Raw genomic sequence first — 27,100 nt, forward strand, 5'->3', positions numbered from 1 at the left:
GTAGCTCATTTTTAAGAACGGAGCCGTCTTTAAGACTACTCTGACTATGTACTACGATGATTTCAGTGTCCGCCAGACAGTCATTCGTGACACAGGCTTACTGCAACTAGCGGCAAGTGTGGCGCTCCAAGCAATCGAATAGCTAAATCTAAGTATTATGCGACGTTCATGGCGGTCGGGCAACTTGGGATCCTTCCAGAGCTTTGCTTCACTCCATATTCATCCGAATTTAAAAAAAAAATGGGATAAAACAACGTGTTTGATCAATTTTCTGTGATATTTCGCTTACATTAAAGCCAGCATCGTTGTATGCCCTTATTTTTCCCTTTTTTTCGTCGGATAACAAACATCCACTTGGCATTTTATTTCCAATTCATTAAATTATTACCAGAAACATAAAAAAAAATATTTGAAACCAATTAATTACCTCTAGCCGTTATAATTGAAACATGTCGTATAGCTATGATACAGTTTCAGGCATGGCTAAAATCGGGCTTTTCTGCTTTTTTTAACGCTATTTAAAAACGGGAGGTCCAATCAGAGATTAAAAAATCATATTTTAAGCAGAATTCAATAAGCTTTAATTCTGCATACTTGATTTTGTTGTAATATGCTTCCCGACTTTCCTACGAGGGTCGAAACTAAAGTTTTCGGGGTGTCGTATAATTGTGGGCAGGAGTGTACTATGACTTTCCAAAGTTATTTTCTTTTCTTCCTTATGGCAGACCAGGTCCACTAACCTTGTTTTGGCAATAATCGAACCGGGATCGTAAGGTCTGCCAAATTTCTTTCGGGGGTAAGCACTTTAATTGAGTTGCAATCTCCCTCAGCCTCAGCATTTTGGACTGTGGCTAGCAGATATTTTATCTGGCCAAGGGTTTTCCACTCGGTTTACTTATTCACAGATAGCTAAGAGCTGAGAGCCGTGGTTTCAGCAGTTTCTGGACTATCAATGAATATGAGTTTGCATTTAGCTGCCGGATAATAAGCTCGCAAGGGATATTCCCTATGGAACTCGCCTTTTTGTTTATATATCCGTCATGTTTTGTATGTTTAATTGATTGCATCATGCGGGTCAAGAAAAAAGTCATACATTTCGATTATAATTATAGTATTCGTAATGTAGTTTAATAAAATACGTAATTTTTTCAGATTCTATACAGTTAATCGTTAACGCCTAATGACTACAATTAGTAAATCAGAATCAATATCATTTGCGGCGGAGACCTAAAAGTACCAGGTCTCGTAGGTGCCCACCCAACCCTGAATGTAGGCATACGAGGGAAATCGGCTTATGTAGCTGCTTAGCTTCTCGATGGCAGTGATGTCCTGGGTCACCCAGTGACCGCCGATACCAATCTCCAGGGTGGGCGTATCAAATGTTGAGGTCGTCTTCTGCAAACAATAAATGGTGTCCAATTATTGGAATAATTACTCGTTATAGTTGTGGTATTTACTAACCTCAACATCGATGGTGAACTCCAGAGGACTGTCGTCCAGTCCGTAAGAGAAGTACACCATAAAAGGCGGCTCCGCCTGTTCGCGCACCAGAGTGTCATTGAAGGACCAGTTCAGTATCCTGGCATCATTCTTCACATTGATAAAGATTCCCATGTGAGAGGGTCCTGTTAAATTAAATGTAAAGCGCCGCTCCGTGACGCTCTCTAGTTCGCTGACATCCTGTAGCACCAGGATGGGATAATTGGTGGGTATCTCTGGGGCCTCCGATGTCTCGATCCACAGGCTGTATTCCCGGGCCTTGTTCCAGCGATGATTGTAGAGCGGCATGCCGCAGAACATTTCCTCATGGCAAAAGTCACTCACTGGGTGGGTAACTCCAATGGCATCGATTTCATCTTTAAGGATAAGAAGTTAGTACAAGTATCTAAAGAAGTCGTAGCTAAATCTTAGGCTTACCTCTTGCAATTTCAAAACGTCTGTCCTGGGGATAAACGTAGAGGCCAGACTCATCGATACGAGTGCTTCCATCGGCATTGTGCAGCCGACGATGGGCATGCTGTGTTGAAATGAATTTAATTATTTAAATTGATGTATTTTTTTTCATAAAGTAAAACTTACAATCAATGAGTAACGCTGTGGCGAGGTCTTCTCCTTGTAGGGGAATCCCGCATTTGTGACGGCAATAATAATGAAGAGAATGGTTATGCCCAGGAAGCAAAGGACTATCGTTCTGGTCTTGCGGAAAAACATGATAAGTGGAGACTGCAATATACATTATTGAAATGATTTATAATTCATTTATGAGGCTGCAAAAATATATTATGGAATTGAAAGTTGACTAAAAGTATGCTCTAAAAATTTGTTTGTACCAAATTTTGCTTGCTTTTGGGCATACTTTTAAACCCAAGTGAGAGCACCTGAAATAAATGAAATTTTCAGGCTAGACTTACAATAAAGCCGGCAAACATAAGCGAGAACACCCAGACCAAAACGGCTATGACCAAATCTGGATTCATTGAAGATCCTGAGCGTCCCTGCATCGGCATTAAGGTAGCCAGGGCCGTTGTGCACAAATATGTGAAGTAAACAAACGGCAGGATTTGGCAAACGGTCACAGCAATGGCAAACAAATAGGCTGTAAAAAAATTAAATAAATATCCCCGCAAGAAGGAGATTATTTTACCAATATACACTCACCCTTGCGATGCCACTTGGTCACCAGGTTGACAATCAAAGCCACGATATCGAACACCACACAAAGCATTATCAGATAGGCCGATCGTATACTCAGTCCCGTAAGGGTAAGCATGATCAGAATCAGACAAATACAATGCGAATGCATGAACAGTTGAATGCGAAAGCCCAGACCCAACGGATCCCGCTTCGTCTTCTCCAGATACAGAGCCGGCAGAATGCTCATTCCAAAGAGAATGGGCGCCAGATACAGGCCAAAGATCGTCCACGAAGAGGTAAACCAGGACATCGAACGGTTCACACCGTCCATGAAAACAGCAACCAAGAGTGCCAAACCCACGGCCAGGATCAGGGATGTGAACTGGATGGCTATGGTTATGGAAAAGCGGAGCAGGACTCCCTTCCAGCTGCAGCCCGATCGCAGGCACATGAAGTATATGGAAATGCCTATACCCAAAAGAGCGATAAGGGCCACCACCACGTTTACAATGATGCTGGTCGTTTGAGTGTAGAATATCATGAACCAGCCCAGGAAGTCATAGAAGACGTTGTGTCCCTCGGAGTGAGCCTGAAAGGGTACATTTTTTTACATAAATCCTATCTTTGTCTCAACTTCCAACAATCTTACGGCTGTGTCATCCACCTCCGGGGCATTGGCCAGCGACCTGGCCAAGGAGAGGACATTGTCGCCTGTGTGCTGGAAAGAGGCACGCGGAAAGGCATTGATCCTGTCATACTTTGTGTGATAAACATAGCCATTAAAGATGTAGGCCATGTCCAGACCGGGAACTCCGCCAAAGTCCCGAAAGATGCGGAAATCCGTGTCGGAGGGAATGTAGCCAGCTTGAAAGAGTTCCTCACCCAGGGTATTGGCAAAGGGATGTGGCACATTACGGTAGTAGTTCATCAGCCAGGGGTGGTTGGGTCCCGATTGGAACAAAATCTCCCTACCGCCACTGCCAGCCGAATCCAGGTTGATGAGAGCTCTGTGATGTTGGAAATCATTAAAAGATGGATTATCCTTTTAAAACATTTCCAAATGCTACTCACTTGCAGTTCTTGGCCCACTTGTGTTGGGTGATGAAGGCGTGCGAGGCCTGCAGGGGATTCTCCTCGGCTCCGTTAAACAGAAAGACAATAGGATGGGCCAGTGGCTCATCCGACTTCGCTATCACTCGCATCACCTCTAGCATTGTGACCACCATGGAGCCATCGTCACCGGCTCCTGGACTCCCTGGCACCGAGTCGTAGTGGCTGTTGATCAGCAGGTAGTTCTCGTTGGTGGTATTCCGCTCGGACAGCTTAACCACCACATTCTGGATGCCCTGATACATGTTGACCATCTCCCAGTGCATGTAGGCACCGCTGGCTTGCTGGACATCCACCTCAATCTCTAGGCGCTCGCTCATCTCAGCCTCAACCTTGGCCACCTCAGAGCGCAGAAACTCCACGGTCGTCTCCTCATTGGCCAAGCTGCCCACCACTCGAGGGCCAATCCGTGTTAGCTCAATAAGTGTATCCTCGGCTCGCTGGGCGATGAAGGAATTCGGATGGCTGGCCTCATCGCTGCGTAGCAGTGGCTGGGGCATGTGATTCATCTGAGTGTTGACCAGCGAGAGGAAGAGCACCAGCCAAAAGCCAAAGAAGGCGGGCGCATAGTACCATTGCAGCTTCTTGGGCACTTCGAAGTCCACATCGATGTGGTATTTGGAGTTGAACTAAAGAAATTAAGATTATTAATTTAAGGAAGAGTAATCTTAGCTATAGAACGCTAGTAATTGTTCCATAATACAATTTTTAGCGGAATTGGTCTTGAGAACAACACGGATTAGTCAAGTATAATTATAGTCCGGCTTTATGGTCAATCAATATCTAATCTCAGACTGGCAGCTGAATGTCTGGACGAATACAAATTACCTGCCCAAAAGCTGATATCTCACGTTTTCGGGGAAGTTGCTTTGGGTGGCCTGGAACAATCCATAAAGTCCACAACTTCCACGCCAAGTGAACTGAATCTCGTTACTGAGCCGGCATATATGTATGTATCTTACCTATCAGAATTGGTCAAAAACTTGGTCCTCCCCCCGGGAAATTTATTGTTTTACAATTCCTGCGTATGTGCTAATCGATAAGCGTGTTCCCAGGCACGGTTTCTTAATTTCTTTTTGATTTTTCCTTTTTGTCTAAACAATGGCCGACATTGAAATCGTGCTTCGTCGCGTGTTCGTTTCATGATTCACGGGCGTGTGGTCAACGTGAGATTATTGAGGACCATAAACCCGCTGAAGTTGCGGCCATAAAACGATAACGCCCTAATAAATAAGTAACAGCACCTTTTATCGCTCGGACAAGCTAAGAAATTCGCAATTTTCGCCAAGCGACGGCTCCTTTGAAGTATGTAATTCCGAGTAGGTTCCTTAATCGGTTTCCTATCTATATGGAGGGGGCCTATACATATTTAACTATGTAATTTTGCTGAGTTTTCATGATACTGCATTGTACATTGACCCGCGGTTAAGATCTGCATTTTCATAAAATTATAAGCACTTCATCACTCTGGACAAATCCAAATAATCTCTTAATCGTTTATTCAAATTCCTTGATTGCAGGCACATTTTTGAAATTGTTTTCGATTAGATTGGACTCAAAATAAACTTCAAGGAGTTGGACATTTTTCACTCTTTGATAATGTTCTTTATATATTTGCAGCAGGAGAATGGTAAAGGGGGCTCCCCCAATGAACAGATTTCTTGTGAGAAATATTCACATTCGTTTCACTTTAGGGTCTACATTTTAGCACAGTCTTTACACATTTTTCATATGATTACTCAGCTTAATATATCCTTTTTTATTATTATTATTATTTATCTTACAACTTTTAATTGATTTTCTTTGTTATGCTTGCTTTATCCTTAATACGTACACTCATTTTGGCAGGATTTCTTAAAAACTGGTACGCGATTATCACAGGATATTTATGCTTTCGGAACACCAATTGCACTTTAAGGATCACCGACTTTAGGATCACTGCCGGACCGGCCCGGGCTTTTTGTCCTAAAGTTCGTCCACAACCGTGGACCTCCACCAATTGAGGCTCGATTCGCTCTGGTCGCCCTGAGATATATAGAGCTTTGTGGGAATTCGGCGGGGAAAATTATCGGAGGAATCGGCGCCGTGACTCTTCGATATCGGGGGGGCAGCAGCTGCTCGATAAACGAGTGTTATGACAACCTTCGGGCCGAAATCGGGCGGGGATTTTATTAGATTTCTTGTTTTCGCACTAAATGAGCTGCCACAGAAGGAGGGGCCCACAGGGTAATAGCTAACCGAGTTTTATCTTTATGACAAAGGAAATGTCCAGTTTTATCGTATCGTAAAGGGAACAGATATTGCCAGCAACTATTTAAGATACTCTCGACGGCGGCACTTGCGAATTAGAGAAATTTGGAGTCATAAAATCTGCTGTCGTCACTTATACGATCTCCATAATAAAGATTCCGATATTGGAATTTTGCGGTTCCGTACTGCCCGAGATGTGTCTCTTTCCTAGCATTACCATCGACTGACTGGCATTAGACTAGAGCTCCCGGACGCACCCAGAGACGACCCCAAGCCAATCCAAGCTCCAGGCCCACTTGTTGCGCCTTTTTTTTTACAGAGTTTACTAATTAATTTGTGCCCGGGCTGTAGTACGATTGTCGCTGATTTCATTCCATTTTCGCTTATGTGTCATTCCACCTTTGTGTGCAGCATCGTTTGTCTCCCTTTAAAGTACACAGAACGAAATTGGTATATATAAACTAAAGTTTATTTGCCAAACCTAAAATGTTCAAACAGGTGAAAACGATTTTTACGAATTGGTACTTAATAATATTTGAAAAAAATATATATATATTCCATATGGTAAAAATATAACAACCTTTAAGGGTTTAATTGGTTTTTACAAAATTTCAAAGATTTCTTTGCCTTTATTATATATATATTAACTCTACAGATACTTCTGATAGTAGTGATGTTTACTTTAGTTTTTTTTTGTATACAAATATTTGCTTAAATATAATATCAGCATTTTCATTTTCTTTGCTTTTATTATATATACATATATATATATATTAACTCTAGAGTTAGTACAGAAGTTTACTTAAGTTTTTTTTTTGTGTTTATTATTTTATACAAATATTAACTAAATTATAATATCAGCATTTCATTTTCTGTGTATTTGCGAATCCTCGCCTGGGTTTGGGGTTCCGCTGATTTTGCTTGATTAACAGATTGTTTACGTATTTGAATTGCTTTCGCATGTATTTCAGATTCACCTGTCTATTGAATTGCCGTTGTAGGTTGTTCCGCCTGAGTGGATTCGATAGCTGGGAAACTGGCGGATGGCTATCAAATTATGTCAACCGTTTTCTCGCTCGACTGCACGGAATGTGGAGGAGCTACCTATGTGCCTATCTATCAGTGCTAGATATGTATATAGGAATTCTGAGAAGAAATTTTGATAATTATTACCTCATCATCTTTTTAAGAAGTAAGTTTCACCTTTTAAAACTAAGAATTAGATGAAAAATTCCCTTGTTAAAACTTTCCAATGTAAAAAGGTTCCCCTTTTCGAGTTTTGCGATACCATTTAGTGCTTGTAATTACCTAATTAACCGCTGTCTTCTGTCAAAGGTACAATATGGTTCAATAAAGCTGATCGAAATTCCAGTCGTTGTTGTTAGGCCCCTAATCAGTTAGAAATAAGAACTTGTTTGTTTTGTGTAATTACGAATTGTTTAGATTACAATATGGCAAATCTTATCCAAGGTATAAAAATAGTAAACAAACTTGGGGGTTGAAGAGGTACTACTATGTATAAAGAAGCCTTTAACTTTATCTTATGAATCATAACTCATTAAGGTTGCTTTTAAGATTATTTATAAAGGAATTTCCATGGCAATGGGAAAAATTCAAATACCTAATTATCGGCTGATTTCTGCAAAATTATTATGCGTTAAATTCGAGGGACTGAAGCTCGATACGGTCAGCTGGAATGCCCAATTCTTGTTATCGGGAAAAGATTGGTTGCCTTTGTGTAATTCCCAAATGTTTAGATTACATTACCGCGGAATAAATATAAACAAATTTGGTAGCTGGAGCCACCGATTTTCTGTTGACTAAGGAATCTCAAGTGTCTCAAGTGGCATTGTCTGGCCGTTTATCGTTATCTCTCCTCCCGAGCAGTGTCACTGCTTTTCGCAACTCGAATGGCGTTCGAGGAATCCGTGAAATCACAGTGAACTCTCCCCTCTTCTAACATAATGCCCACTAATCGCCGGCACTTAATCTCGATTACGGGCAATTATGGATGTAATCGCTGTGCCAATACGGATGAAACAGGCGATGGTGCGTTGGTACTCCTGGCCTGTGCTACCTGTCAAATTACGTGATTAGGCTGCGGTGTCCGCCTCTGATAACTCGATACTTGGGTGTGATAAGCCCCCGGCTCTTGTGTGTCTGGAGCACCGAAATCCGCACACAAATCCACCAAGCAGAGGAGGCACGTATAAAATTGCGAGTGCCATTGTCCGGCGATTTAGTAGGCCTCCGTCCGGCGCGTGGTTACATTACGGAAAAGGAAGCTTACCAAGAGGAGGATTCGATTTCCCCATTTCCCCCCATTTCGGAGATTTACTGTATCTGTAACTGTAACTGAGGGAGAGTCATCAGGAATGAGCGCAGGAAAAGAACGACAAGTGAGTGAAAGAGAGCTCTCTCTTCGATTGTACTGACCCCAACCCAGTCTCCCCACTGTCAGAGAGAGACGGAGAGTGGGGGACCCTCTGTCGGCAAGCGAGCAGCGCAGCAGCCGCATACGATCGGCAACCGTTGACGGGGACAGTTGTTCTCGCTCCTCCACTTCCCATCAGCTGATCCTCGCCGCAGCCGAGTGACCGCGTTTCCAATCCGACTCTGTCGTCGCTCGCCCACCAGTTTATTTTCGGTCTAGATGTGCCAATAATCCCGCGAGTGCCAATTATTTGTGCCGGTGATCGTTCCTCTTGCCGTGAGACAGAGAGCGAACAACTGACTGACTCCTTTCTGCAGGCCGGAGGTGAGCCAGCAGAGAGCGCAGAAGAACAGTTGCCAGGCTTCTCTTTGGCTCTTCAGCTCTTCAGCTTTCTTCTTTCAACAAACAACCGCAAAGTGCAGCCGCAACTTCCTTTCCTTTGGCAGGTTATTGACTCAAGCCCTTGCAGCGTGTCGCATTCTACACTATGCGTTGTGTTGTGTGTAATGTGTGTTTCAGTGTGTTTACATTCGAATGCCTTCTGCATCTGTATCTGCATTTGTAGCCGCATCTGCATCTGTATCTGTATCTGTGCCGGCGATTGTTTTCGTTCCAACTTCTTTGCCGTTGCGTTTGTCTGACTTTAGTCTTAGTCCAAACAAATGCGGTTCTTGTCGCAAGTTGAGGTTGTTTTTATACCCTGGATATAAAGGAGGAGAAGGGTATATAAGACTAGTGGCTTTTTATTCGATAAAATCAAAGATAGATAGATAAAATATCTAGTGGATGTGAGGAATAGTATAAACTAGTATTTACTGTTTCGTTTAAAATTTTAAGCTATAATCTTTCTTTAATAACTAAAAAAAAGTTATTCGTCAGAACTTGGGAAAAGTTTTCCTTACCACAATTCAGGTTTCTATAGACACAGGTAACAGGTATCTGCCAGATTCAAAGATTTTCCATTTGTTTGTTGCCGGCTTTGCTTGCCCTTTTGTTGTCACAGTTGATTGCTGACGCCTCTGCAGTCTGAAGTTTTGTTTTGGATTTTCCCCCTGCCTTTTCCTACCATTTCCATTTCCCCTCTTATTCAAATTGTCTTTAAATAGTTCTGTCTGTCTTTCCCCCCAATTTTTCAGTCCTCTTGTTTTTTCGTTATTAAGTGGGCGTGGTTCCCACACAGAGCGTTCTCTCTGTTTGTTTCTTTATTTTTTTTTTGTTTTTTTTTGTGGCAAGTGATTAGTTCAATCGATAAGCGCTTTGAATGGGAGCTCATCCCAATGCTTTTTCCCCGCCGTGAAGTTACCTTCACGCTTGTCTTCTAGCCGATGGCATGGGTCACCTAGAAGTCAGTGGAAAATGGGTCGTCGCAGCACTGCAATCCAAATGGCATTTGCATGCAGTCGCGGAAAACGAAAAAAACAAAAATAAAAAGAAATATAAAGCATGTCGCTTAATTGCCTCAGTAGCCAGTACTTTTCTTTTCCCCTCAACCGCTGTTCTGAGTGGTTTCTAGGACACTTGCCATTAGTTCCCATTTTAGTGGCCATTCATCTCGAAATCTTCAATATTCAAACAGTTTTTGGGGCCTCATAAAAACAGAGAGCACTCAAAAGTGATTATTAAATAAAGTATCTTTAGAATAAGTAGGAAATACTGTGATCTCATTTATCAAAAGATATTCAACAATAAAGATAAATAATATAATTAGGTTTGAACTAACTTTATATGAAGGTTCCTAATAATTTCCATACTATTAATTAATTTATATTTTCGGCCAGAGTTAAATTAATGAAGTTCTACTTTTTTTTTTTATTTATAATTGTTTTATTTGTATTATTTTTTAAACAAGTTAGTATACCCCCGGAAACAATTGGAAATCAACAAACTAACGAAAGTGTATTTTCTATTCGCTTTAAGCAAACAAACACACATTTGTTATTAAATATTTTCCCATACGAAAACTCAGAGCCGCATCACATGTGTGAACATTAAACGATAATATGTATAATACCCCAGTTGGCTATAAATAAGAATGAAATACCGCTCAAAAAATTACAAAATGTGTCTCGTTCAATGCTGATTTGCTTCGGTTTTATTCGTTCAATTTGTTAGATTTCTCAAATGTCGAAATATAAATATGCTCTCATTGTTTATTTTTTTAGAGCTGCATTATTTCAATGTCGTTGGCCAAAATTTGCGTCTGTCGATACTTTCCATTTAAACGGCAAACTTTTATTTGAGGCTGCGAATGGCCAACAGATGTTATCCGGTCTTTCCTCTGTTTTTATGTAGATTTTTTATACATTTTTCAAATACTATTTTGTTTATACAGAGCCAGCGGGAGCTAGTCCCGTGCCAATATTATTTGTATTTGACACGTTTTGGTGTAGTCTCTTCTTAGCGGAACCTTCAAGTACCTCAGCCTACTTGCTTCATTTCCTGTGCCCACTTGACGCCTGGGGTGATAAGTGTTATCTGCGGCAGATGCTTTGAATAATCACTTTTGGGATTCCGATAGTGGGAGTGGGACCTCCGCTTCATTCATCTTTCGAGGTTTGTTTTCAGGGCTATCAATAGTCATTGAATGTGCACTGACAGTCTTAAGTTGATCGCACCCCCTTATCACGGCACCTAATTATTTAATCGATGCTCGACGCTCGAGTGCCTGCATTAACTTAACTTAACCCTTCCTCTATCGCCCGATTAGCTGGTGACGCGACATATGAATATGTATATTTATTTGGGAGCATATTATCCCCTGGCTTTATCAGCCGAATGCGTCACAATCGGAACTCGAGCATTTCAACTCAATTAGTGTGGGGGGCAGTGACACCCTGCTTTATTTTCCGGTGAACTGATTCCCTTACTCACTTGCAGGCCAAAATGAAATCGAAGTACGAGAACATGAAGATCATCTACAATCGGAGCAAGATCGGCTGGTACTGGGCCCCGCTGTTCGTGTCCTTCTGGTTCCTGCTCTTCTACATTGTGGTGATACCCAGCTTCCACCGCATGCCAAAGCTGAAAACCGTAGAGGATGAGCGCCAAAAGCCAGGCCAGTTTATCGGGGAGCGAGCAGAGAACACGCTGTTGAGGCTCTCCAAGATCGGACCGAAAGTCGTGGGCAGTGCGGCCAATGAACAGGTGGCCGTGCAGTTTTTGCTCAGTGAAATCAATGACATAGAGGGGAGAGCACGAACCGATCTCTATGATATAGAGAAGGATGTGCAGATTGCATCTGGCAACTATCTTCTGTGGTCCATGGTCAATGTCTATCAGAGTGTCCAGAATGTGGTGGTGAAGGTGTCCCCGAAGAACGCCACCAGTGAGGCCGCCCTCTTGATCAACAGCCACTTTGATTCAGTGCCAGGCAGCTCGGGAGCTGGCGACGCGGGCATGATGTGTGTGATCATGCTGGAAGTGCTCCGGGTAATTACCGAGTTCGAGACGCCGCTTACCTACTCAATAATCTTCCTCTTCAACGGCGCCGAGGAGAATCCTCTACAGGGCAGCCATGCCTTTATCACCCAACATCCCTGGGCGCCAAATGTGAAGTAAGTGGTGAATAATCCTTTAAAAAGAATTTTAAATTAAAATGGGATATAAATTTCCCCCCAGAGCTGTGATCAACTTGGACTCTGCTGGCAGCGGAGGACGTGAAATCCTGTTTCAATCCGGACCTGATCATCCCTGGCTGATGAAGGTATGACTAAGCTTATTTCTGTTAAAACTTAATACTTTATCCCCTTCTTATCATTTTAGTATTACGGCAAGAACATAGTTCATCCATTTGCCTCGACTATCGGAGAGGAATTGTTCCAGAATGGATTCGTTCCCTCAGAAACCGATTATCGCGTGTTCCGCGACTTTGGCAATATACCAGGTAATATAAAATGAAGTGCCAAAACACCTAATCTCTAATACATTGTGTTTCTCAGGTCTCGATATGGCGCAGACCTTGAATGGTTATGTGTACCATACCAAATACGATCGCTTTAATCTCATCCCCCGCCGCACATACCAATTAACTGGCGAAAATATCTTGGCTCTGGTCAAGGCTTTGGCGAATGCTGAAGAACTCGAGAATCCATCGGTGGGTCCAGCCTGAAGTTTGCCAATATAATGAATAATTTTTACTTACATTTCCCACATTTAGAAACACGCCGAGGGCCATATGATATTCTTTGACATGTTGGGCTGGTTCTTCGTCTATTACCCGGAGGGTACGGGCGATATTATAAATATATCTGTGTGTGTCCTGGTCTGCATCACCATTGTGGGTTATATATGGATCATGTCCAGCAGTACGGGCATGTTTAGGCGTCGCATTTGGGCCAAGTTCGGCATTCTGACGGCTCTACAGGTGGCTGGAGTGGGTCTGGGCATTGTTCTAGTCATATCCATAGCCTTGTTCCTGGATGCGGTGAACCTGCCAATGTCGTGGTTTTCGCAAAATTGGATGCTCTTTGGCCTATACTTCTGTCCCATGATATTCGGCATGGGCATAGTGCCGGCCATATACTTCAGTCGCACCAAGGAGGTGAGTAAGGGATGATATTTCAAATAACTTGATCTAAATTTGTGTTTTTTCATTATCCAGCATGGCTTACCTCTGGGCTATGGCATCCAGCTGCTGATGCACTCGCACTGCCTGATCTTAACCGTTGTCACCGCCGTAATGGTCAGCTACAGGATTCGCTCAGCCTTTATTATAATGATATGCATTGGCTTCTACACCCTCTCCGTGCTGATCAACATGGTCACAAAGGCTCACAAGACAAGTGAGTATAGATGGGAGCTTAAACTTAGAACCTAAAGATGGTTAACGTTTCTATTTTTAAGATTTCCTTTGGCTCATTCCGCACTGCATCTGCCAGCTGCTGCCCTTCATGTTTTACACCTACTGCTGCTATGCCTTCTACGTGGTCTTTGTGCCCATGCAAGGACGCGAGTGCAACACAAATCCTGAGATACTGATGGGATTCTTTACCGCCCTGATGGTTCTACTGTTTGCACCTTTCCTGGTGCCTTTGTTCTGTCTGTTCCGCAAGTCAAAAACGATTATCTCAATGTTTGGAATCTGTACGATAGTATTTATTATATTTGCCGCCACACCAATTGCCTTTCCTTATGCCGAGAAGACCGCAGCCCAACGATTCTTTGCTGTGGTAAGTCTAACATAATTTAAATTTAAATAAAAGATTTCAATGAAAACTTTCTTCTTCAGCACACGGCCCGTACTTTCCACAATGGCGATGCAGCAAGCACGATTAGCCACGCGGATTCTGGTTACTTTGTAATGCCAGTGGATCGACGTCCGCACACTGTGGATGATATTCTCTTCGAGAACACCAACTATACCAAGGCGGAACGCATGGACTGTGACTCGGAGCTCATGTGTGGTTTCCCCATTTACAGCTCCCGTTGGCTGAATGCAGTGTAAGTAATCTTACGCCATTTTACCTTAGCTAAGGTCTTATATTTCTTCTTTAAATTAATTTCCAGTGACAACAGCTACTTTGTGCCTGGACCAGAGCCCAGTAAGGGATATGTTCCGACCTTGACCATTTTGGATAAGACAAGTAAATCGGAGACCAATATAAGATTTGACCTGGAGATCTCAGGGCCTGATCATACAAGCATATTCATCCTGCCCTTAAACGACACCAAGTTGGTAGACTGGTCCTTTATTAAGGATCCACTGGATCAGAATGTAAAGCCACCTTACTATGTCTACTGGTCATACGCCTTAGATCCCAAGCCCCTGCAGTTCTCGCTTGAATTTGAGGTAATAAAATATATAAATATTTGATTAGAGGAAAACTTACAATATATTCTTCTTTTTTTTAGCATGAAAATCCCGACTGGTCAGGAGCCACTTTCAAGATAGCCCTGATGGGCCACCGGATACATGACGACATGTTCATAACGGAAGACTTCAGGGAGTTCCTGGCCACATTTCCGCCCTGGGCGCACGTCAGCGCCTGGCTTGGTTCCTACAACAGTTGGCAACTGTAAATAAGTCATCCTAAAAGCTCAACTCAACCGCATTGTTGCCATGACACCACCTCAACTACTGTTAATATTGGTAATAATTCATTCTTACCAATAGCCCTAATCGAACGAACAAACGTCTTAACTTGTACTTGTATTTAAGATTAGTCTTCTGTAGTTACTACTATGTAATTTTATTAAAATACATTATAAATTATTTATTAAGATAATTATGGAGTCTATACTCTCATCGTCGTTGTTGCCTAGACTACCCAGCTCTCCAGGGCCGAGAACCAGTCGGTGGTGTAGGTCCAATCGGGGAAAGTGGCAAGGAACTCCTTGTAGTCCTCGGTGTAGTGCTCTGGATGGTATTCAAAGTGCTCGCTGACCACCAGCTTGAAGTACGGTCCATTGGTATTGCTTTCCTCGTGTTCAAGCTCCACCCAAAAGTTGAATGGCTCCTCCATTAGTGAGTAAATGTAATAGATCAGATAGGGTGGAGTGTGTCCTTCATCCAGGGGAGTCCGGTCAAAGGACCAGTCCGTGACCCTGACATTATCGAAGGGAGCTATGTACATCATAACTCGATCACTAGACTTTAGGCTGTACTCGAAGCGCACTTTGTTATTTGGCAGGGATTCTTTGGATACCTGGGTGAGCTCTATATCTATTGGAAGTACAGGTGGAGAGCTATAGATCCAAAGAGCAGAGTCTCTGTCGAAAATATATAAAAAATAAGGTGGTTAGTAGTGAGTCCAGTTTGACTTCAATTTAAAACTTACTTCCAGTCTACCCAACGACCACTGTAAAGCGGCAGACCGCAGAAGGGTTCGGCGGCACAGGTAGCTGCTGTCCAACTGGCAGGCTCCACATTCTTGAAAGTGGTGTCATCCAGTTCGTGAATACGGGTATCCACTGGCTGAATATAGAAACCAGAATCTTGCTTGGTGGTACCATCCAAATTGTGGAAGGTTCGCAGGGTGTGCTGGAAAAGGCAATGGTTGCTTAAGCCAGAATCCTTATCAATCTTCTCTAGCAGTTACTTACCAATACGTAATACCTCTGAGGTGCCACTTCCTTTACAAACGGAAAACCTGCCGAAGTGGCAGCCATTATAATGAATATAATCGTAAGCACGCCGAAGGAGGAGAATATGATCTTGGGTTTGCGGAACTTGTGCATGATGGGAATCTGCAATAAAAAATGTTAGATTATAATGTAAGGAGAAGCTTAGGTCAAGTTAACGCACGACAAAGCCAGCATAGTTGATTCCTGTGGCAATGACAAATACAGAGACCATAATATCAGGACTACTGTCGGGACCATCGCGACCCTGCATGGGCACAAAAGTCACGAGTGTGGCATAGCAGATATATGTGTAAAAGCAGAAAGGCAGGATCTGACACAGCAAGTGAACCGTCACAAAGTAGCTCTCTGGAAGGATATAGACATTAGATAACTCTTTCCCAAATAACTATTTCCAAAAACCTACTTTTCAGCGTCAGCTTAAGGACGATCTGTACCAACACCGAAATGGCGTAGAAAAAGATGGCCACCATGAAAAAGTAGCTGGAGCGGATTCCCATGCTGGTTAGGATGATGCAGAGAAGTGCCAGCAGGATGCAGTGGGCATGCATGAAGCACATAATGGTCTGATCCAACTTCATGTTCGTCTTTCTCTTAGTAAGTCCAATGTAAATCGAGGGCAGCAGTCCGAAGGCAAAGTACAGGGTGCAGAAGTACAGGCCAAAGGCCATCCACTTGCCATAGAACCAGGACTCGGCTAGTCCCACGCCCTGCATGAAGACAGCCACCAGAATCGTCAAGCCGCAGGCCACGAAGAAGGTACCCGCCTGCACCAGAAAGATGATGCCGAATCGCATGATGACTGCCTTTGGGGCATCCGAGCTATTGTCAAGGGTCATGATCCACACCGAGGTGCCAATGCAGACGAAGGCGGCCACAGAAACCACCCAATTGATGGCTATGCTCACAGATTCTGTATAGGTCAGCATGAACCAGCCCATAAAGTCGAAGTAGACGGTGTGACCCTTTTCGTGTGCGGCAGTGTCATCCAATTCAGGAGCATTGGCCAGGGCCCAGACCAGGGGCAGTACGTTCTCTCCCGTCGACTGGTATGTGCCACGCTCCACGTTCCGGAAATTATCAAACTTCGTGTGGTACACATATCCATTCATTACACTAGCCATATCTAGGCCGGGAACACCGCCATAGTCGCGGAACACGCGGAAGTCTGTGTCCGATGGAATAAAGTTGTTTTGGAATAGCTCTTCGGCCAGGGTTTGGGCGTAGGGATGGGGCACGTTCTGATGGTAGTACTTGGCCAGCCAAGGATGGTTGGGTCCTGTCTGAAAGAGAACTTCGCGTCCGCCAGCTCCAGTGGAGTCCAGATTGACCAAGGCTCTAAAGGGAGATACGAGCAATGGGTGAGTTAAAGAGCAAACTATTCCTTAGAAACGTTCTCAGCGTACTTGCAATTCTTGGCCCATTTGTGTTCGGTAATAAATCCATGGGAGCCCAGCATGCATGCCTCTTCTGCACCATTGAACAGGAAGACCACCGGGTGGATAAGGGGTTTCTCCGAACGTGAGATCACTCGGAGGGTTTCCAGCATGACTACCACCATGACGCCATCATCGCCGGCAGCAGGTGTTCCCACTTCCGAGTCGTAGTGGGAATTAACCAGCAAATAATTATCGTTGGTGGAACTCTTCTGGGAGATTTTCACTACCACATTGGAGAGGTTCCTGTAGGCAATGGTCATATCCCAGAGATAGAAGCCGCCAGAAGCGTACTGCTTGTCCACCTCAATGTCGTACAGATCCGTGCGGGCTTCGTCAATGATCTTTTGAATTTCTCGCAGCAGGAAGTCGACCACATGGACTTCGTTGTTAATGGAGCCGCTCATCTTGTTTCCAATCGCCGAGTACTCGGCCAGCTGCCGCATTGCCCGCTCACCAATAAACTCGTCCGGATGCTGGGCCTCCTCGCTCACGTAAAGCATCTTTGGGTAGCTGTGGAAGCTGGGCAGAACGGCGGCATAAAAGAGGGCAAAGGCAGCGGCTGCATAGAGAGGAGCTCCGAACCAGGGCCACTTCTTGTCCCTGGACTTGCCGCCATCCTTATCGGCTGTGATGTCCACGGTGGAAAAAGTCATCTGAAGTAATTAGGAAATCTGGTAAAATATGTGTAAACGAAATCCTATTTTCTTGATTGCAAAAAATGTTGCATGCTTTTAGGCACTTTCCTAAAAACAACGATAAACCGATTTACGATCTTCGCAAATTGTACCCACTTACGATCTCCGATTAGTACTAATCTAAAAATATCTCATATAATAAATTTGTTTTTTGAAGGCGATCGAAACCTTTCCAACGAATTGGTGTAGTAAATTGATTGCAAATAGTATTTATGAAGTTCGTTCACGGAGGTGAAATCAACTTCGTGGGGGAGACTGTGAAAAGTCGTAAAGCAATTAGCACCCTAAAAAGCACTTGGGCATTATGACCGAAGGAATTTCATAGGCAACAAGAAAATGGTCTAAAAACAGAAATCGATAACAGGGCCAGTTCCCATTTTATGGCCGATATAAATTTCCTAATCTCCGAGGATACTTGAAGTAAGATCATGAGATATTCACTTTCCTACGATTCTTTTAAGCCAAAATATTCTGCTTCCGAGGACCGAACTTATCGCCAGACGTTCCTTTCACTTTCCCAAGAGCATGTCTTATATTTTAAAGAAATGAACTACAATCGCGGATTATATCACCATGAGGACACGGACACTCACTGATCTTAATCAGTTTGGTGGTTGTGAATTATGGTAACGCACTAACCTTCAGATCGCACGCGACTCGGTCCCGAATCGAACTGATATATATACAACCGCACCAGAGCCCAACCGTTGGGGTACTAAGACGCCTCGGGGCTGTTCCCCAGAATTAAGTAGGGCCAGGTTCGACGTCGGGGATCGCTTATCGGCGCAACGCCAGCGATAATAATTAAATATTATGATTATAATCAATGGGTGTTCGGCGCATAAAACGATTACATCCAGCGATAGGCGCGATACCAGAAGCTGTTTGCTCTTTATAGCTCTTTATAATGGAGCAGTTAACTCGATTGTGGCCCCAGATCTTGTGGTGGGGTCCAAAATCTAAAAAATCTTTATAATTAAGGATTAATTAGGAGTCAAGATAAAGTAACCCAGTAATACGGAAAATTCTGCTACCTTATCGGGGGAACATAAATCGAAAACGTGTAAGCCTGATAAGAATCGATAGAGCTTACAAATGAGAACTTTGACTCCTTTAATCTTAGGAGAAGATATACTTAAGAGGGGATTTCCTGATCCTGATAAGTATGTAAGTATATAACATTTGCATTTCAGGCAATGAACCCTTATCAGTTAAAAATATATGAATCAAAGAGTAAGTGCGGAAAACCCCAAAATTTAAACCATAATTCGTATCTGCTTTTAGATTTTCAGTTGAGATTGGAAAAAATGTCTGGCACTTTATAAATTTCTATTTCCATGTTGTTCAATCCTAAATTAGGTTGTCTGGCATCACAACAGGATGTCCTATATAAACAAAGGTATATATGATTTACCACAACAAAGATCTTTTGGCAAGTAAATAAAGCTGGCTCCCACGTTCATTTAAGTGAATCCACTTCAGAGATAACCATCGGCATTGTTTGACCACTCATGCTGATAAGCGTTCCTCAAGAATTTGCACATATTAAGTTATTAAAATCTGCCAATCTCCCGTTGAATCAGTCTGCACCACACATCAGGTGAATGGGCACCCGCTGCCATTTCACTCTCTGTTGGGGAATTCTCCGTGTGGTTTTTTGTACTTGTACTTTTTTGCGATGCCCATCGCTGCTGCACTATAAATTATAAGCCCCCTGCTGATAAAGCTCCGTCGCAGCCATAAAATTCCAATTAATACGAAATCCGATAATCCAGAAATCTACTATAGATGAACCGAAAGTAATCGTACACAGTGCTTAGAAGAATTATGACTTTTTTGTCAAGAAACCAAATGTAAAATGTCACACTGAAAACGACATTTTACTTTAAGTAAAGTTTAATATTTAATAATTCAAACTTAAACCATTTTTGTCCCTTGGCAAAAATGAAAGGTTTCAACATATAAAAAGTCTATAAAGATTGAAATATTAATTATTTCTGCGACTTTCGTCACATTTGGAAAATGCACCTCAGTGACTCTTTCGGTGCCTTCTTTTTTGATTACAAACACCTCGAAATTAAACGAATTAATAACATATTTTTTCTTGATCTTATCAACACAGCTTCGGAGGGCATTATAGGCAGATTCCTGATCAAGATTCGCCTTGTAGAGGTCCTGGAGGAGAACATGACAGAATTCGGGATGCGAGCCACGTACGCCGTATGGTATGGCAGCCACCGTGCCATTATAATCAATGCAATGCAACTCTGGACCACGAATGGGGTCAAATCCGCCAATCAGTATCGTTATCTGATTATTGGGCTGACGCCGCTTAAACCTCAAAAGATTTTTGTAGGAGAAGTGCACCGCTGCCTGGAGGGACAACCTATGGCCATTGTATATCTCGAACATTTCCAGGTTTAGGAGGATTTTTTTCTTGAATTTAAGCGAGTTGCCGTCCGCCACTCCCAGGACCGTCAACATAGAGTGTTTGTTCAGTGGATGCAATATACCTGATTAGTTAACGTGGAAATAATTTTTTTATATTTAAAAAATAAAGTTATATAATTACACTGTTGCTGCAGCATTCCCTGATGAGCATTCATGGTCGCCGATGCCAGCATGACAAAGTCTTTTCCCTTAATACCCAAAAAGGCTTCCATTTTTTGTATTTTTTTAATCAAGTAGAATAAAATAAATATTTTTTAAGGCTAACCTGTAACTCAAAGCCGTACTAGGTTGACGTGATTACCAAAGAAGCGAATTTCTATAAGTTTTAAGATTTATAAATGTTAACTGTATAAATCTTTTAATTGCCAAAAATTTCTTTTTTATTATGTGTAGAATATGAAAGAATTACTTTTAAGTTGGCAGTCAAAGCACTTTGATATTCCCCGCATAGCTTTTGAGATTAATTATAATTCATTACTGATAAATGAATGGGGGCCAATAGAGTTGAGTACACATAAGTGACGCAAATCAATCATTGAAACCTCATCATATCTCAAAAACAAAGTTCACCGCGAAAAATTCCACTTAAAATGGCTCAACATTTCAGCTTTTACTTTACTTAAACACATACAAATTCTAGACATTTTTCTTAACCTAGTAGATCCTGCTCTCAAAGGAAGCCGGCCAGGGCGTGGCGTCCACATATGCGGGGAAACTGTCCAGGAACTTTTTAAAGTCTGGCGTCAACATGTCCTTGTGATGGGTCCAATGGCCACCTAGACCCAGCTCCACAGTAGATGAATTCCAATTTCCATTGGGTTTCTGTTAAAATAGTAGTAGATCGATTAGAAGGGACTCCTTAGCGGGTTAGCTTGCATAAATTTACCTCCAGCTCTAGCCAGAATTTAAGGGGATCTCCATTGACGCCCCACGAGAAGTACACAAAGTATGGTGTCTCAAAGTTGAGACGTAGGGGAGCCTAGAAATATAAGGAAATATAAGAAAGAGCTTTTAAATTGATCTTTAAAATCTTACTTTGTGGAATGACCAATCCTTCACGCTGGCTCCATTTAAGGGCTTAATAAACAAGGCCATGTGATTGGGACCGCTCAACTGCATCTCGTAGCGGATTTTGGTGGCTGTCAAAGGTTTCTTTGATAGCACAATTACGGTGGGTAAATCTTCGCCAAGAACTGGCTCTGAGGCGGGTATCCAGAGACTGTTCTTTCTGTTGGGGTGACAAGAAGAAGTTTATGAACTGAAGGCATGTAAAGCTAAGGCTTAACTCACCTGGTCTTGTGCCAACGCTGATTGTAAAGCGGCAAACCACAATTGATTTCCTTTTCGCAGTCAGCGCCAATTCGTTGGGCCAGCGTCATGTTAATTACTGCATCTAAAAAATATATACAAATTGCATTAATAGCTACTGAATACTCATCTTAAACAGTCTGATTAACTTACTCTTGACAGTATAAGTGCGTCGGTCCTGGGGCATGATGAAGTAGCCCGATTCCTGGCGGCGGATATGGTTTTCGGCATCGTGGAAGGTGCGTTTCGTGTGCTAATAAGAAATGAGGAAAATATGTCAGGTGCGTTTTTGATAAATTGATAAAGTCAACCCTACCAGCACAGCAAATCGCTGGACATTGGTGGCCGGGCGATAGGGGAATCCTATGGGTGTCATGGCAATAATAAAGCACAATAAAGTCACACCCAGCAGAGCAGTGATAATGGTCTTTGATTTGTTAAACAGCTGCAGAACGGGCACAATAAAGCCGCAGGTGAGGAAGCCCACAGCAACACTGAACACAGCCACTGCCAGATCCGGATTAAGATTCTCGCCAAAGCGTCCAAACATGGGAATAAAGGTGGTAAAGAATCCATGCGAGAAGTAGGCAAAGAACACGAAAGGCGGCACAATGCAGACAATATGCGGAATGACCCAGGCCACATCTGCAAAATATAAACAATAAATGTAGGAATAAAAAATAAAAAAAAAATTATATTAATAAATAACCCACCTTTGCTGTGCAGCTTGGTGGCAATATTGATAATCAAGCCCATTGTATAGAACAGGCAACTAAGCATCAGAACGAAGACAGAGCGTACTCCGCAGATGGTAAAGATCAAGGTAAGAAGGGCCAAAAGCAGGCAATGGCAGTGCAGCAGAATCTGCACGCGCTGACCAATGGGCAGCTTATCCTGTGAAAGCAAACGAATTAAAGAAATGATCTTACAATAAAATCCCACAATACTCACATGCTTGGTCCAGTGGAAGTACATGGCCGGCACTATGGCCAAGCCAAAGAAGAAGGTGGTAAAGTACAGGCCCAAGATGAGCCAGGAGTTCGTAAACCAGGACAACGGCAGGTGAACCGCATCCATAAACAGACCCAGGAGGACGGGCAATACAGCTCCAACGACCACGGATAGAAGGTGCACAAAGAAAGTGTGCAGGACTCGCTTGAGGATCTTATCCAGCTTAATTCCCGAGCTGACAGACATCAGCTTGAAGGCAAAGCCACAGATGCCCAGGGATGCCAGAGCCACGATCACGTTTAGGATAACGCCCTCAGTTTCGGTGTAGAAGACCAGGAACCAGCCCATGACATCGAAGTAGATAGTGTGACCCTCGGCATATTTCTAAAGCATTAATCACCAGATTAGTTTAGTTAGGTTCGCTCAGGGTTAGGGTTCCATCTTACCGAAGAGTCTTCCAGCTCGGGTGAGTTGGCGATCTCCCGAACCAGGGCCAGCAGATTGTCGCCAGTGTGCTGAAGACTTCCCCTGGGGAAGATGTCTGCTTTGTCGTGACGCGTGTGATAAACGTAGCCATTATAAGTGTAGGCCATATCCAAGCCGGGCACGGATCCGTGATCTCGGAAGATGCGGAAGTCAGTGTCCGAGGGAATGAAATTATTCTGGAAGAGCTCCTCGCCCATGGTAGAGGCATACGGATGCTTGATGGCGCGTCGGTAGTTCTTCATAAGCCAGGGATGATTGGGACCCGATTGGAACAGGATCTCCCGACCGCCATTGCCGCAGGAATCCAGGTTGATAAGAGCTCTGGAGAGGAAATAAAAAACATGGCTTACAAGAGGTTCAATCCAGGAGGAATTAGAAGTCTTACTTGCAATACTTGGCCCACTTGTGCTGGGTAATGAAGGCATGGGAGGCCTGCAGGGGATTCTCCTCAGCTCCATTGAACAGGAACACGACAGGGTTCTTCAGCGGCTTGTCCGACTTGGCCAGCACACGCAGAACCTCCATCATAGTGGCCACCATGGAGCCATCATCGCCAGCACCTGGTCCCGCCGGCACGGAATCGTAGTGACTGTTCACCAGCAGGTAAGTTGTGCTATTGGTTCCCTTGGGGCTGATCTTGACAACAATATTCTGAATGCTCTGGTACATGTTGACCATGGACCAGTGCACATAACTACCAGAAGCCACTTGCACATCCACCTCGATATCGTTGGCTGTTCCTGATCGAATCTTTTGCATTTTTTGGGACAGTAACTTCAGGGCTGCCATCTCATTCTGCCTGCTGCCCACCACTCGCGGTCCGATGTCCACCAGCGCGTGCAGATTGTTTTCAGCCCGTTCTGCAATAAATTGGTCCGGGTGCTTGGCCTCATCCTGGATGGTCAGTGGGCGGGGCAGGCGATTGCAGGCGGGAATAGAGATGGCCACGTACAGCAGAAGCCAGAAGCCGAAGAAGGCGGGAGCCCAAAACCACTTAATCTTGCTACCCTGGACGAAGGCGCGCTCACAGCCATTGGGTTGGGCCTAGAAGGGAGATGGATTGTAATGAGAACTTTTTATAGTTATAATAATTGTAATAAAAAATCTTAAATATAACATATAAGGAAATAGGAAAGCTTATAATTTCTTTCTTCAGTTTAATTTTTATTTTGAGTTTATCAGTTTTATAAAAAGCCTTCTTTAAACATATAAAATAAATATAGAATACCAGAAAAAAATGTATCTGAAGTATCAGTAAAAAACAGATGTATAGATACCCAAGGTATCGCTATCTAGAACATGCATAAAACCCCCTAAATTTCAGATTCCATTCGGGCATAATGGGTTTTAGCCAGAACTGGATAGACCCAGCACGCCTGCCACTAGACATGAGTCAGTTTCTCAATTGGAATCGACTGTGTGTATCGAGCAGAGTGTTGGATTTAATCCATCAGCGGTTATCTTATCTCTGGTCAAACTGGCATTGGCAAGTCGCAGACTGTTGCCACCGAAAGTCGAATTGGGATAGTTGGGCTCCTTGTGCTCCCCCAAACTAAGCCCAGACGGTTTGATAAACAGGGCGTGCAACTAGGGCGAAATGGGAACGGCTGGCTATCTCAAGGGTATCCGCGGTGCGTTAATTAACGACTCGCTCCCAAGATAAGCGCTGTGCTGCACTCAGGCCGCCAAAAAAAAATAACGAAGAAAAATAATCGATACTTGAGGAACTCGGCCATGGGTAATGTGCATGTTGAGTTGCTCCGATCGCGCCAGATTAGGACCCAGGTGAGGGGCAATCTTATCAAGGATCCGAACTGGGCGCTTACCTCATACTGCTGAGATCCGCGGGGCCGCAGCAACGGATCCGCGTTAGTGGGATCGCTGGTGGGAGTGATGACGCGCCGCCGCACGTTCTTCTCGCTGCCACTCATGTTTACGCTCTACGGTTACTCCGGTTTCTGGTCGGGATCTGCAGGCACAACCGATCGCGATGGCGTCCAACGCTCGACTGATCGCCCGGCAGCACCTGTTCTCCCAAAGAGCCGCCACACACATTGCGCCGGTCTCAAATTCCACTCGTCGACCCACTCACTCTACCGCGTATCTTATCTAATGCCGGCGGCGGGTCTCACAAATCGGATAACTATTGCCGGCTGGAGCGACGAAAGGGGTTAAGGGTGGCGTATTCATTAACAGGTAACCGATGGAAATGCCTATACACCTAACTTCCGCTTGGAATAAACATAATTCTGAACTTGACTAACTCAATGGATCAATTAATTAGAACTTTTATCACAAAGATAAAACTCAAGCGGTACTGACCGTATTTTTTACTCTATGAATGAGGTGTGAATGTGACTGTGTACTTGTGAATTAGATCACCAATGCCCGACTAAAATTGTATCTCAATATATATTTTTGCACTCTACTTTAAATAAGATTTGGAATAGATCTTGGGAATTGCTCTTTCTTTTTTTCTAATTATTATATTTAAAATATGGATTTTTAATTTGGGATTACAAGGGGTTTAAAAATCAAAAAATGTAACGTACTTTAAGTTAACTTAAAGTAATATTATTTACTTCTAAGGGTGTTCAAATTATTCTAGTTATTCTCGTAATAAATGAAGTGTGTTAAATTAATACTAATACAAGCATTAGATAGCCGGGCAACTAAGCTTGTATCTCAAAGATAGACTTATGATTCCCACCGCGTATTTTTCGTACTAAACGGGGTGTAATGATTGAGTGTTCATTTCGGTTGTCGTTACTTGTCAAGAATCAATCATTACTTATCTATAGCAACCCGTTTTTTACATTAGGTGAGTTACATATCTATTAAAAGATATTTTTTATACATGCTATTTTATATAGTTAAATAAATTTATTTTATTTTTCCACCAACAGCAAATATTTCAGAGGTTTTTGTGGTCTTTTTCTTCGCTATAAAAATCTTTTAAAAACTTTTAATATATGTTTATGCTTTATTTAAAAATTTTTAATTTAAGTAATATTAAAATTTGATCATAAAATTTAATTTATATTTCATCAATGTTATTTTTAAGATCGATGTATCTCTATCTCTATAGTGTTACCTTGGCTCTTTTCTCCTCCGCATCGCTGCTCATTCCGAAACGCTGATTTTCCTCTTCTTCCCGTTCCTGGTTGCGACTCTTCTTGCTTCGTCGTTGTTGTTGGTGCGGCTGCTGTGAATCCCAGATGTTGACTGCGGAACAAAGTTCGCCGAGCCGCGCTTTAATAGTGAATTTCTACAAAGCGTAGCGCCCAAACTGAATAATTCGGTGTGGTCAACGTTTTGTTGACAGGTGCTTTTAATTTTTATTATTTACACTTTTTGCCGGCGCTTTGTTTTTGTGTGTTTACCTATTTCTGCTATGTGTGTATGTGTGATTGTGTGCGATTTTTAAAATACAACAAATATCGATACGTATCGCAACCGAACAATTACCTTGTCGCTAATTGCATACTTTTAGGGCGGTAATTGAAAAATAACGTTACACTGACAGACAAAAGTGGTGGAAAGTGAGACAAAAGAAGAAGAAAGGAAACTGACGCTAGGGCCGTTAATTCTGCTCATTTACAGTTATGAGCCCTGCGGGCGCTTCCTCCATCTCTTTCTCGCCTGCATGTGCATTAGAAAACGATGACGTGCTAACATGCAGACAAACACACACACAGAGAAAGGCACATCCCGTTAGGAATTGAGGACAACGTGCGAAACATGTGCCGCAAAACGGAAATGCAATAATGGCTCCCAGCGGCAGAGGGAGCGGGCGCAGGAGCTTAGGCCAGTGTCATTCAACCTAAATGGGGGAGCGAGACACCGCTAGCGAAGGATGTAGGCTGTGTGTTCGTGTGCCATTTACTCTCGTGCCGCGTGCATTCATTCACCCACTCACTCACTTATTCATTGATGTCCTATTCGTAAACAAAGTGTTCACCGGAATATTGGTCAAAAGGAAATCGATAGAATGAACGTACGGCCGCGAATATGGGGAAAATGCGGGAGAGGTTCCAATAATCAGAGTCACGAAAGCACTGGCCAGCAGTTTAAACTACGATTTTGGCCCATATTTATGCCTAGTTTGTGGCAAATGGAGTGAGTAAGATAGCGAGAGTCCCAGAGAGTACTCGTACTCCCTTCGCGCAGGCGCCAGAGCGAGCGAGCGGGGGACAAGCCGGCTAAGTGGGGCCGAAACCAAAACAAAGCCAAATATGTGTCAGCTGCCTTTCCCGCTTCGC

At 43.2% G+C, this 27,100-nt stretch overlaps 4 protein-coding genes across 6 annotated transcripts; 1 reads left to right on the forward strand and 3 right to left on the reverse strand.

Annotated features, from left to right (window-relative positions):
• Nucleotides 1–1,108: 1,108 nt before the first annotated feature.
• On the reverse strand, nucleotides 1,109–6,206 carry LOC108076590 (endoplasmic reticulum metallopeptidase 1). The gene is made up of 9 exons (XM_017169502.3): nucleotides 5,579–6,206; nucleotides 3,706–4,373; nucleotides 3,284–3,641; nucleotides 2,659–3,223; nucleotides 2,412–2,596; nucleotides 2,080–2,223; nucleotides 1,918–2,017; nucleotides 1,462–1,856; nucleotides 1,109–1,395 (listed from the first exon to the last, which is right to left on the reverse strand). Exons 1-9 carry the CDS (start codon nucleotides 5,582–5,584, stop codon nucleotides 1,228–1,230), a joined length of 2,589 nt encoding a protein of 862 aa, XP_017024991.1. The 5' UTR covers nucleotides 5,585–6,206; the 3' UTR covers nucleotides 1,109–1,227.
• Nucleotides 6,207–8,252: 2,046 nt separating this feature from the next.
• LOC108076784 (endoplasmic reticulum metallopeptidase 1) lies at nucleotides 8,253–14,652 on the forward strand. 2 transcript variants are annotated; one of them, XM_070284202.1, is made up of 11 exons: nucleotides 8,253–8,393; nucleotides 11,306–11,982; nucleotides 12,047–12,131; nucleotides 12,191–12,311; nucleotides 12,367–12,521; nucleotides 12,585–12,968; nucleotides 13,029–13,209; nucleotides 13,271–13,596; nucleotides 13,656–13,867; nucleotides 13,934–14,216; nucleotides 14,279–14,652. In XM_070284202.1, the coding sequence occupies exons 1-11, from the start codon at nucleotides 8,370–8,372 to the stop codon at nucleotides 14,444–14,446; spliced, it is 2,616 nt and encodes an 871-aa protein (XP_070140303.1). In that variant the 5' UTR covers nucleotides 8,253–8,369; the 3' UTR covers nucleotides 14,447–14,652. The 2 variants fall into 2 exon arrangements, with proteins under 2 accessions (XP_070140303.1, XP_017025279.1); XM_017169790.3 differs by lacking the exon at nucleotides 8,253–8,393 and adding an exon at nucleotides 8,527–8,752.
• On the reverse strand, nucleotides 14,607–18,330 carry LOC108076783 (endoplasmic reticulum metallopeptidase 1). The gene is made up of 7 exons (XM_017169789.3): nucleotides 18,282–18,330; nucleotides 16,915–17,600; nucleotides 15,915–16,846; nucleotides 15,672–15,856; nucleotides 15,470–15,613; nucleotides 15,205–15,407; nucleotides 14,607–15,136 (listed from the first exon to the last, which is right to left on the reverse strand). The coding sequence occupies exons 2-7, from the start codon at nucleotides 17,598–17,600 to the stop codon at nucleotides 14,686–14,688; spliced, it is 2,601 nt and encodes an 866-aa protein (XP_017025278.1). The 5' UTR covers nucleotides 18,282–18,330; the 3' UTR covers nucleotides 14,607–14,685.
• A 2,342-nt stretch (nucleotides 18,331–20,672) lies between these two features.
• LOC108076799 (endoplasmic reticulum metallopeptidase 1) lies at nucleotides 20,673–26,237 on the reverse strand. Of its 2 annotated transcripts, none has more exons than XM_017169824.3 (11): nucleotides 25,933–26,237; nucleotides 23,224–23,882; nucleotides 22,799–23,159; nucleotides 22,353–22,736; nucleotides 22,115–22,295; nucleotides 21,718–22,046; nucleotides 21,555–21,654; nucleotides 21,384–21,486; nucleotides 21,129–21,321; nucleotides 20,980–21,072; nucleotides 20,673–20,915 (listed from the first exon to the last, which is right to left on the reverse strand). In XM_017169824.3, exons 1-11 carry the CDS (start codon nucleotides 25,963–25,965, stop codon nucleotides 20,748–20,750), a joined length of 2,604 nt encoding a protein of 867 aa, XP_017025313.1. In that variant the 5' UTR covers nucleotides 25,966–26,237; the 3' UTR covers nucleotides 20,673–20,747. The 2 variants fall into 2 exon arrangements, with proteins under 2 accessions (XP_017025313.1, XP_017025312.1); XM_017169823.3 differs by lacking the exon at nucleotides 25,933–26,237 and adding an exon at nucleotides 24,665–24,841.
• Nucleotides 26,238–27,100: the final 863 nt, after the last annotated feature.

The sequence above is a fragment of the Drosophila kikkawai genome, chromosome 2R, assembly GCF_030179895.1.
Source record: "Drosophila kikkawai strain 14028-0561.14 chromosome 2R, DkikHiC1v2, whole genome shotgun sequence".
Taxonomy (NCBI): Eukaryota; Metazoa; Arthropoda; class Insecta; order Diptera; family Drosophilidae; genus Drosophila; species Drosophila kikkawai.